Genomic DNA, 12,992 nt, shown 5'->3' with positions numbered 1-12,992 from the left:
CGCAACATGTATAATAGTATCTACTTAACCTACTAAACTTCCTCAGTTTGAAGAATACTTCCGCAAAGGAAACTATCATGAAAGAAATACAGTATTCGTACAAAATCAAAAATCATGAATTCCCTCTAATGCATCCCTTTAATTAAGGGGGATTATATCTATGAAGAAAATAAGGCATCATAAATTTGAAGATAAGCTATCACTTCTCTTGTAATAATTAATGCTTGCAAAATTGGATCACAATAGCAACGCACTAAATCAATCGTGTCTATCCAGAAACTTCTCTATCAGGACTGAAAATGCTGCAAAGCCAGCACAACCAGCACAAGCTGCTTTTGGACCCCCTAGAAACACACAACAGAAGACAATTAAGATGTAACATGGGAAGAAAATGAAGAGAATGTAAAGAATCATGATAGCAATAATTCACGGTAAAAGAACTCTAATATGTGAGTTGAGTGCCAGTCAGTTTTCGTGACCTTTCTTAAAAAGGGGGGGAAAAGAGGAAAGAAAGTGCTAAAGGCATGAGAGAAGATCTACTAAAGAATACAGCCTCAATCTACAACATTATGCATCATCTGCAAAGTTCATAACATTATCCGAAGGCACCTCATTATGATTATGAGAAATATAAGCGACTCCTTCAAGAGAGTAGAATAAGCAAAGGACTGCATGAGTGTCTCCTTAAAAAGTAACCAAAAGAACTTATGTCTAATGACTACACTGTAAATGAGTAAAATGAGACATAAGCCACCACCATGTCACAAAATTAATGAATACCTTGGTTCTAAGTAAACCTTTTTTGCAACCGTAAATGTTCATACAGTCAAAGGCAAGCATGTAGCTTCCTGAGTTTGATGTTAAAGCTTAGAAACCAAGCCCAACTAAGCCGTTCCCCTGTATTTTAGGAGAGTTCCACGCAACCAAGTCCAGAAGTAGGCACCTCTCTACAGGTTCACCCTCCCCTCCCCCCCCCTCTCCTAATCAAGGAAGCTTTATAATTTAAGTACTAAATAAATAAAAGCCCCAAAGCAATTAACAGTTATCTCTTCAGGTATTTGACAATATATTATGGCCTACATGTCATTCAGATGTATCTCCAAAGCTCCTAAACAACACTATTTAAAGCTACTAAAACAGTAGCCATTTTTTTGGGATAAGTACAATAATTTTATTCAAAAGAGGAGATAGATCAAATACACAATGTGCATTGACCCACTCCTAAAGAATTACAATTTCAAACTCAAAAGGTCTAGAAAGCCTTAAACAGAAGAAAAGGGGATACTGCCCGAAACAGTCATCCACTTGTATACAGACTTCAAAATCATTTGCTTCAAAACATGATTAGATCACTCGACACCACCAAAGGTCCTACTATTCCTCTCCACCAAATGGTCCCCAACACACACAAAGGAGTAGCCTTCATATCTTAAAATGGCTACAACAACGAAACTTTACCCAACAACTAAATCAAGTCTTTGGCATGACCCAAGAGATCCAGAGTAAACACAAATGAACACAAGGCCATTGCTAAGGAAAATTGAATAGAAGGTGATTAACAGGCTCTTCATTACCAATGCACATGCAACACTAATCAATACTCATAAGAGAGTGTTTTTAAAGATCCTCCACTAAAATTTTACCCAAAGTTGTTGTCCAAACAAAGAAAGCTATCTCACGAGGTACCTTTATACTCCAAATTCTCCTCCATGGGAAGTGAACTACTGCAGGTCCTCTCAGATGCCCATAGAAAAAGCAGTGATTTCATTACATTCACAATCACATCCATTGTTGTAAGCATATCTCAAACCAATCAGATCTTTTCCATGATACTGATCAACGGAGCTCAATACTTATGCCATTTTGTGTTCTTTTCTTTTTCCTTTTTTTTTATTTTTATGTCAATATATAACATAATAGAATCAAAGGGAATATTTCACAGCTAACAATATAGACTACTAGAGAACATGAATATCGTTGTATATGTATTCTTTTTTCTTTTCTTTTTTTTGTTGTGGGGGGGGGGGGGGGGAACAGGCTACTAGCTCTTTATTCCTAAACCTTTTTTTTTTTTTTTTTTTTTTTGGGTAAAAAGGCTTGTGGGTTTCCTTTTGTTGTCAAGCGGATTGGCACGAAATTACAAAATAGAGAGAGAGACTTCCTTAAAACTCCGAGGCCCGAGGTCCCTGACCCATTGGAGAACATCTAATGTATCAGCTAAATTGGAGAAGCGGCCCATCCACAGAGGGCTCAGTACTGTTAACAGTTCAGTGGCAATCCAACATGCACAAGTATTTGACTGTGAGACCTTCATCCCCTATCCGGGCTGCAAGGGTTATTTTATATTTGGTGGGCCTATGTATCAAGTAGTTTTATCATCAGCAAAATTGCAACTATGACACTATGTGGACTATACGTATGATAGGATCCTTAGATATGGGATTCGTGAGTTTGTTTATTTGTTTGGGTTTTTTTTTTTTTTTTTTTAATAGAGTTTGAGCTTATGAATTCTGCTCTTAATAGTTTTTCTTTATTATCAAATTAAGAAATTAATTGATTTTTAATGTAGATAGTGATCAAACCTCAAACATCTTATTTAACAACAAAAGACTTTATTAGTTAAGTAAACCAGAACTTATGAGATCATGAGTTTCAAATTTAAGAATATCGAGCATCAAATATGATTAGGATAGATATTTTATCTTAGTTTGATTATGTCGTTTAATTTACGTGTCAAATGGAACCCTAAACTAAACTTGAGAATAAAGAGCGATAACAATGATGCTTTTATGGTCCTATTGTCATGAATCATATCAATTACAAATATGGAGCCATTTGTTTCCGTTCTCTCACTTTGTCTACCAACTGTTCGAGTTGAAAGTTGAAATTCTCTTGCACATAGCTTCTGAATCCAGCTATTAATGTATGAAAAAAAGTTTAGTGTCAAATGGGTTTAGAGTTACTTTCCTCTGACTCATTATGTGACAATTGATAAGGCCATTAATATATATTTTTTAGTCACATGAATTTTTTTATGAGTCATGTACCTTGTTTATAAATCGGCACGTGGTAGGTTGGAAAAGATAGTTTGCAGCTAAACTTTGTCAAAATTAAATATTTGACAACAAAAGGCTTTATTAGTTAAGCAAACCGGAACTTATGGGATCATGAGTTTCAAATTTAAGAATATCGAGCATCAAATATGATTAGGATAGATATTTGATCTTAGTTTGATTATGTCATTTAATATACATGTCAAATGGAACCCTAAACTAAACTTGAGAATAAAGAGCGACAACAATGATGCTTTTATGGTCCTATTGTCATGAATCATATCAATTACAAATATGGAGCCATTTCTTTCCGTTCTCCCACTTTGTCTGCCAACTATTCGAGTTGAAAGTTGAAATTCTCCTGCACGTAGCTTCTGAATCCAGCTATTAACGTATGAAAAAAAGTTTAGTGTCAAATGGGTTTAGAGTTACCTTCCTCTGACTCATTACGTGACAATTGATAAGGCCATTAATATATAGTTTTTAGTCGCATGAATTTTTTTATGAGTCATGTACCTTGTTTATAAATTGGCACGTGGTAGGTTGGAAAAGATAGTTTGCAGCTAAACTTTGTCAAAATTAAATTGCGACTAATTTTTAGCCACTTCGGTTTGGATAAAGTTTGGCTACATACTAGTTTAGTTTATAGCCAATGGCTACAACTCCATTAAATTTGTTTTTATTGGATGTGAATTGAATTATATTTTATTTTTATATCCTCCATACTTACAAAATTTTCAAAGTCAAAGATCAATAATTATGTCATCAATCAAATATTTAAATTTCAAGTTTTTGTATTCTAAAATTATGTATTAAAAATGAATTTATGGATTGAATAGTAAATCATTCGATTGGTACAAAATTTGACATGCGTGTTAAAAACATAAAGAACGTGTAATCTAATGATTAGATTTTCAAAATATATAGTCATGCTAATTTTTAAGTGAGAGTTGTAGCCAAAATTTGTCCTATTGGTTTTGTCCTTCTTATTTATTTATTTATTTATTTTTATATAGAGTTTGGTTCCAAACTTAGTTGTGACCTTACTAAATCACATTTTATATAATTATTTTAAACAAGTCATATGCATTGCACATGACAGGAATACATATTATTTTTTTTATTGTTAGTTGTAAGCGCTAAGTTTTTTGTCAAACCTTATCCCCTGTTTTTTCACCAAGAGATCTAAATTGAATTTCAAGTTACTGGCAATTTTAACCCTATTTTTTAAGTTAGTAGTAACATTGAAATAAATTATAAAATATAAATAAATAAAACTAAATTGATGCAATTGAAGATAAACTAAATTGAAACTGGCCCTTGAAGCACCAAAAGTGCATTTTGCCTATAAATTCTGTTTAACGTAACCAAAACTTGTTACCATTAGTCATTGCACACAAAAAAATGGTTGATGTGACGTTCTTCAATTATTGAACCATAATTTTAAAAATACAATACTTAGACATAACATGAGTGATGTGTGAAAATAATATTACTTTAATTATAACGTCATTTGCTTTAGCTCCACCAAAAATTATTGTCTATTTTAGTATAAGTTTTTTTTCTCTATTTTACATACTTACCTTTTAAAATACTTCATATCAAATTATTTATTTTATAGTACTAGGGCTGTACATGGTGCGGTGCAGTTGGTTTTTTGGGCATTTTTGGACCACACCTATAGGGGCGGTTTTCCCTCATTCCTAACCGCAACTCACCTGTGGAGGGGTGGGAACTGGTCTACACAAGGAGCAATGCAAAATACCAGTTTAGTGCGGTTAGTTCGGTTAATTCCTCATTTTCTCAGGAACCTAATACAATGCAACTAACAACCCAAACCACATCATACTCATTAAAATAAAACAAAAAACCCAAATATTCAAAAAAAAAAAAAAAAAATCAAAAGAAAACAAATTCACAATCTTTCTCTCAAACATACCCATTTCAAATTACAAAAACCCAAATAAAAAAACTAAACCAAACTTATAAAAGATCAGACAAAACCATCGAAAATAAATTACATAAACAAACCTGGTAGAAAGCATTACATTTGCAAGGAAGAGCATCTGAAGTTAGAATCATCACTAGAAACTCTTGAGAATATTGTGACAAAGAGGAGAGAGGGTGAAACTCCAAAAAACGTGGCATCAAACACTAGATTACAGTGGCAGTAAGCAGTAGAGATTGAGGGGGGAGAGAGAGAGAGATGAGAGATGAAGACTTTTGTTGTTGACTTGCTAGGACTAAAAGAGGCAGACAGATGAGACTGAGTGATATAGAGAGGGGTGGGTAAATAAACCTAGGGTTTTAAATTAGAAGGCAAAAAAACGTTTATTTATTTATTTTATAAATTTGATGATAAAACTACGTCGTTTTGGAGTTGATATTAAGTCCTAAAACGACATAGTTTTAGTGCCAGATCATATATATATATATAAACCTATCATTCTCCTTAACCCATCAGCGCCATTTTCTTCTTCTTCTTCCTTGCATTTGCTTTCATGTATTTTTTGGGTTTTCTTCAATCTACTGAAACATAAAAATATAAAACTGTAAACATTGATACATATATGTTAAATTATAGTGTGTCTATATATATATGCCGGTGTGGTGCAGTTTCTCGTTGGAGTACAAAATAGCTGCCGCTCACCGCATCGGACGTCTTCAGTTTGTCCAAATTGCTGTTGACCATCGCGCCAGATACCTACAATGAGCTTGGAAGCAGTCGGATTGGTTCGGCGTCGGCCGGTTTCATCGATGCCAGTTGGATCCTGAACATTCCTATTTTACACTACATTTCATTAAAATATCAATTTTTTTTATTTTTTTTTTAAAAACATATTTTTCTTTATTTACACGCAACAACCACCATCCACTTTCTTATTTTATCCTTGAGACACAAAAAAAAAAAAAAAAAGTAAAAAATGAAATGCAAAATGAATAGTGCTAGTATAAATTTACACGATTACTATATCAAATTTGTCAATTTACAAAATTATATATTAACTAATATAAGTCATTTTAAGGTAAAATTGTGTAAATTTTACACATTTTTCTATTATACATCTACTGAATGCTCTAGGAGTTGTAAAATTTATTGCGTCTAATGCTTCTTCATTGTTGGATGCTTATCAAAACCCAAATCATGAGATAAATTTATAAAATCAAAACTTGGAGTCTTGGAGAATATTTATAATTTGTTGGTTTATTGTACAATGTATTTAGAGTAGTTTTACGATGACAAATTATTCCATAATTCTTTTGGCAAAATTTTGACATGATAGACTGTAGTGACTAAATATCACTTACAAATAGATCAATCATTTTTTATTTACTAATCACACTTAAATAAAATAAAATAAAAAAGTTGTAAAAAAAGAAGGAAGTGTTACTACTTACTAGACTTTTTCGCGTACATAAAGTAGTGTTGGACTTCATTTTCATTTTTAATAGGAGTGTTGGACTTTCATGAATTGCTGCAATCTAGCTACTCCACAAGAGGAAGAGGCGTGTCCTCTTGAAGTTTGAACACAAGCGTACTACAGGAACGCAAAAAACGTGGCATTTCCACGGTAAGGAGTTATATACCTAATGGCATGTTTGGATGTTTAAAAAAAGAGGAGGAGTAGAGTAGAGGGAGGGAGAGTAATGCAATTAACTTGTTTGGAAGTTTTTTAAAGAATGAGGGGGAGGGATTTGGAGGAGTTTGGAGGGATTTAGACTCCTTCTAGCCCCCTAATTTTAATTCCCCCAAATTGGAGAGATTTGGAGGGAAAGTAAAGGACATAAACTATTGACCAAGTAAATTACTTAATTTACCCTTATTATATTAACAAAATTACACAAGAGGAAGGGCTAATTACTCCATTCTCCCTTACTAATTTTACAAATATCCAAATAAAGTGGAGGTAAATCATTCTCCTCTACTCTCCTCCCTACTACTCCCCTTCCCTCTACCTAATATTGTATGTATCAATTTAAACCCTAATTCAATTAAGCACCTTAATCAAACCATACAATTTAATTAACCATGGGCTTTTAAAATTGTATCAATTTAAACCTCCAACTCAATCAAACCCTTAAACTAAATTGATTCAATTTTAAAAATTCAAAGTTTAATTTAAAATAAACAAAACTATAATTTATTTTAAGGTTTAATTTGAAAATTTTTAATTATGTGATTTGATTTGAAACCATATAAAATATAGAGTTAAAATGTATTTCATTCTATTATTTTCTATTCCTTATTAATTTTAATTTTTCCAGACATTTTATTATTTTATTTCTTTTCATTCTTATGTAAAACTTCAATCCCAAATACTTTTTATTTCTTTTTCATTCTTATACAAAACTCCAAACCCAAATCTAAGTATTTATTTGGAATTGAGAGGCCTCTTTTTTCTTTTTCCTTTTTTTTTTAATGCATCACTAAACACTGATATGATAAACAACTTTTTCCACTATTTGTTAAGGCAACAATTGCAATTAGTTCGACACCACTTTCACATGAGACCACCTCTTACGTCACTTTTCTTATACACCAATCACAATAAATCAACAAAACAATTTTGAAAAATGTTGTAAAAGTTTTTGTGTCATTAGGCTTCTCGTACAACAAATTGGTCCATCCAAAAAGATTGCCATTGTATTGGAATTATGGTGGTTCTTGTATTACCCTTCTTTATAGGGTGCCTCTTGATTGCAATCATATTGAGGCAAATGTCGGGAATCAAACCACAAACACAAAATGACACCCCCCACCCCTTTCTCCCTTTTTATTTCTATCTTGGCCTATCCCTCAAAAGAAAGATCATCAAGCCAGGAACAGAAGAAGTGGTTCCAAATGACCACAAATCTCCAAACCGCATAACTTATTCTGTAAGAATTTTTTTTCTTTCAAGAAAAGACCTTTTAACACATGAACCAATGCAATAACTTGATTTTGACAGTGACAATGACTCACTAACTTTTCCCGCAAGACCATTATTTTGCCAGTGACTCATGCTTCCAAGCTTCTCTTATATTTGAAGGGTAGCAGCTATGGAACCAGCAAGGCTAAGAACTTCAAATGGTGGCTTGTTCTTCACTGCCCTTACTGTTATTGGACATGAGTCTGTTATCCAAAAGTAGGTCAGCCCATTATCAGGATTACCTGTATAGAACAAGGAAATAACAGAGAAATGGATTAGACTATCATATTCTAGAGACAGTATAATTGCCATCATATCCATTTCAAAGGAAACATTTTATATATATATATGTGTGTGTGTGTGTGCGCGCGCGCGCGCGCAAAAGGGTGGAAACACAAGAATCCCTGTCAGTTATTTTTTGTAATAAACTATCTGAAAGACTGAAAATGTAAGTCAGAGCATGCAATACCTCCATTATCGTGTTCAAAGCGTTCCCACGACCTATTAGGGAATATTCCATGTGTCACATAAGCACTGATTTTTGTTGCTCCATGGGCAGCCAGTACTTTCTAAAAGAAGCAATAGTGTAAGTATGCACTTCAGAAAGACTAACCAATAAACATGGAAAATAAAGGGAGTCGTATTTTTCAGTGCAAAAGTCTAAAAGTAGGGGCACAAAAGATGAACCTAGTGAAGTGAGCTTTTATTTTCCAACCCTGTGAACAAGGTTTCCATGTGTCCCCACTTAGTCTATCTTCACAAATAGTACAGTTTAGAATGGCCAAAATCATGAGACCAACTTCAAAATTGAGAGCAATGTAGCCAAATCATACACCCACATTGGTCCAGGAGGCGGCTATAACGCATAAGCCTTGGTTGATGTATAGAGAAACTACATGGGGCAGCTAGCAAGAACTGTACTTTAAGGTTATACAATTTTTTTTATATGTAATCACTTTTAAAAATTAAGAAAATCAGCAATAACAACCCAAAACTTTCTTCCAAGCAGTTTTAGACACATATCAGTAAACCAGTAGGTATCAGTGTATCACCCCTTAAGAAGCTTTAGTTGTTAGGAGTTCAGCCAAACATAATAATGGTATTTATCTGTCCCCAAGTTGTTGAACTCAACTCTGTAAGATCTTATTCCAAATCCACGGCCATCTGAGGTAGTCTGGTTTTAGCAATAGCCAGGGAACTCAATATTAATGCCTCATACCACAACCCTTTGACAAAATGATCAATTCAATTCATCAGCTGTTTGTCCTAACCATACAATGGATATGATACGATGCACAATCATGATATGTGTTGGTATAACTACTATTGTGCAGGTCTAAATGGTGGATTACTAAAAGTCAAACTTGATACCTCAACATTTGTGCATGTTCTCCAGATCGCAAATACAATTCCAGATTGAGAAACTACATAAGAACTAACATAGTAAGAACAAAATGTGCATGGATTTGTGTACCTGGCATTCAATAAGAGTGCCACCTGATTGGACCAAATCATCAACAATCACAACATGCCGTCCTGCAGGATCTCCCTCCTTGATTCGAACTATTCGCTTGTCTCCTTCCCGAACTTTTGCACAAACAATCTGTAAATCAATTGTGCGATGCAGGCAACCAGGGACAAGATTAGTTGTACAGTCAGAATGTAAACCAAATGCAAGCATCTCTGTGAAAGATATGAAAAGTTATAGTTGCGCAGATAGCGTCTAGATCTACGGCTGAAGCAGAATTCAAAAAAGTCATCTCATTTCATAGGATATAAGGGAGAGAAATAATCAGCCAGGATCAATGAAGAGGATCAAGAAATGTCATTTCCTCCATACAAATTAAATTGCATCCAGAATCACCAAAAACACTAAAATAAAATTCCCACTTGGAGATTTCCCTTTCCCCCACAAACCAAATGGACAAACTGCACGACCGTATGCATCCTTTTTCTTAAGTGCACATTAGATTCAGAAGAACACAGCTTTTATGAACATACCCAATTTACCTTTGCAGTATTAGATTCTTAAACTTTAACCCGAGGCCACTAGGGAACCCTGCAGGATACACACTGAGCTGCAGCCCATTGGTATATCCCATCCATCGTTAACATTCACATACATTGTAAAAGAAGGTTTCCTACAAGCAAATGTTTGCTGGGGACACAAGCCCCCAAGTAGACACTACAGTCAGCCAAAAGATATATTTAATTAACAAAACAAGAGATCCAATGTATTTCCCTGGTTCACTCCAGAAAAAGATTAGATATAAGGCCCTAAACTCTTGGTTAGAAATAATTCACTCACATTGTCTCATCCTAGATAGATCCTCAATCCATGTATCCAGTAGGACTAGATGTGGGGGTATTGGTGCGTGCAACATAATGATCATATCCCCAGAGTTGACACAAATAAATATATATTTTAACATTAACATAATCTACTTTGTGGTTTTTAAAAATAAAAAGAGCAGATTTTTTAATTTAGTGCAAAATATCAAATTAACTGGAGTAAAAATTGCATCAAATTTACACAAGCACAAAAAGTAGTTATATATGCCTATGCATGAGTATAAGTGAAACACAGGATTCTTGTTAAACAGAAAATTTTATATAATACCGTTGGGAAATGCTGCAGTTGTGTATGAAATCGTTTCCATGCACCATCATCCGGAAAGGCAACAGATATCTGAAAAAATGAAGAACACCAGCATTCATTGTCATAGGTGAGAAATTGCTCCAAGTTAATTACTCTTATCAACATCTAATCTCTAGATTTCCATAATTTCCAAGAGCAACTTCACAGTCACTAATCACGATCAGTCATTTTTACTCTCACTGCTACAAATTCTTTGATAATCTTCTCCATCTTGTCTAAGTGCTGAGAGCCTAAGACATGCTCGTCCCCTCTTGCATCTTAGCATTTCAATTTTGAGGTACAAAATTAACTTAGACCCTGGATTCCAGACTCAAAAAATAAAAAAAAAGTGAACTGTATTGCTAAAGAATACATGCTTACTAATTAGAAAAGCATCCCAATCGGTTTTTTCAGAAAAAGGAACATCAAATAAAAAACATATATAATATAGCTTGGCCACTGGTCTGAATACAGGTAAATAGGTTGAAACCATTAGAAGCAAATAACCATATTTGGGGGATCTTTCAAGTATAGGAACAATCAAAGTTTCTGGTTTTACAGGTCCCATATGCTAACTCAGGAATTTAAACTATTTATTGTGCAGGTTACCCAGAAGCCCTTGTCTCTTGTCTCTGGGGTTTCAAACATGAGTAGACTTCACCATATTAGTGAATTCTTAAACAACAACCCCATAAACTGGGAAAAAAACACCACTCTACAAATACGAAGCTCAACATATATCTTACATGCCCAAAAAGAAAAGAAAAGAATCTTACATTGTCAGAATCAGGGAGCTGTTGGAGCCTATTTTTAAGCAAAGGTATCCCACTATCAAAGCATGGTAGAATATTATCACCAAAGTAGAACCTCTCCTAAGATACAGCATGATAAAGAAAGCAGATGGTCAAAAAATTTCGAAATAGCAAATTGTATTCGCTAAAAAAAATCTCACATATTAACCAACAAAATAAATTGTATACACTAATATTTGCAAATATAATTGAAAATGACCTTTAACTCAAATGCTACCAATAGCCTTGTAGCTCAATGGCATTACTTGGTCTCCTTTATTAGGGGTACCAAAGTTTGAATCCCCTCTTGCCCACTTGTAACATTTTGTGATAATCTGATAGTTACAATGAGGAAGAGGGGGATTTCAACCCTGAATGTATCCATTGGAGACACCAGGATGTCCAATTGAACCACAAGGCTCTTGGCACCCACTTGTTATAACAATTGAATGATCAAAAACCTCATATGTCACCTCCTTCTGTTCTAAAAACAAGGTGAGTGTAAAGTTTCAAGATCCACTTGATTCGTCTATAATTTACCCAAAAAGGCCAAAACATAAAAACAATTCTACAAATACAAAGTAGAAACCTGCAAAGCATGGATATCGAAGGTCACTAGGCTAGTAGGCCCTCCCCTTGAAATTGGTATGTTGGACAAAATCCTAGCAAGAGTAAAAGCTGTTGCAACATCTCCTTCATCCTCCATTCGCTCAGAAGTACCCGTGGGGAAAAACGGAAGTACTAGTGTGAATGAGGAGATGAATAGTTTTGGCAATGCATAGATCACAGACAGCTGCTCAAATATTACTCCAGGGGAACTAAATGAGGCTAGAAACGCTACATGCTGTCCACGAATGCCTTGAGCATTAGGTATGAACAAGTTGGGGAATCCATCATCAAATGTCCTAAACCATAAATTACCCAAAAAAAAAAAAAAATNGAAAAGGGTTGGATTACTCGAACTCGAACTGGATCGGACCAATTCTTGGGCTTGTCAACCTCGAAGCTCGTGATCTCGCACCTCGAATTGATACACCGCCTCCTGATCTTGTTCGAGGATTCAAGAGCCGGGAATTTAAGAAGGGATTGAGAAATGGAAGTGGGTTTGAGGGGTTTGAGTGCGTGAGAGTTGGGGTTTTGGGAAGGAATGTTGGATCGAGTGGCCGCCATGTGGCAGACACTGTTGTTGCACTGTAATGTTACGGTGGAGCTGTGTAGGTGCGTGTAAAGTGTAAACAGTAACACAAAACAAAAGGCACAAATTTCTGATAGTTTGGTTGGTGGGCTCTCCGGTCTTTTTGAGAGTTGAGACAGAGATTGAGTCTGATTGTCTGAGAGAGATGACTCTTTTATGGCTTGTTTGGAAGTTTAGAGACGGAGGAGAATAGAGGATAATTTTATATTTGAATTGAAACTAATGAAACTATACTTTTAATCTCTCACTCTTACTCGTCTCAAAAAAAAAAAAAAAAAAAAAAAATCTCTCTCTCTCTCTCTTATAGTCTTACCCAATAAACACAGGTTAAAACACTTCTCTATTTAGTCTCAACTTGTTAATAATCTTCAAGTTAATAGAATTTTTTTTTTTTTTCAATAAAGA

At 34.5% G+C, this 12,992-nt stretch overlaps 1 protein-coding gene across 1 annotated transcript; it reads right to left on the bottom strand.

The window, feature by feature from the left end:
• Window positions 1-7,603: 7,603 nt before the first annotated feature.
• LOC112010104 (ribose-phosphate pyrophosphokinase 4) lies at window positions 7,604-12,773 on the bottom strand. The gene is given in 7 exon segments (XM_065781604.1): window positions 7,604-8,205; window positions 8,433-8,532; window positions 9,438-9,566; window positions 10,584-10,652; window positions 11,378-11,473; window positions 11,982-12,319; window positions 12,322-12,773. Coding segments are annotated over 7 exon segments (1,107 nt in total). The 5' UTR covers window positions 12,563-12,773; the 3' UTR covers window positions 7,604-8,071.
• Window positions 12,774-12,992: the final 219 nt, after the last annotated feature.

This window comes from Quercus suber, unplaced genomic scaffold (genome assembly GCF_002906115.3).
Source record: "Quercus suber isolate HL8 unplaced genomic scaffold, Cork oak 2.0 scaffold_272, whole genome shotgun sequence".
NCBI lineage: Eukaryota > Viridiplantae > Streptophyta > Magnoliopsida > Fagales > Fagaceae > Quercus > Quercus suber.
The sequence above is the reverse complement of the archived record's forward strand: the minus strand, read 5'-3'. Positions and strand labels throughout refer to the sequence as shown.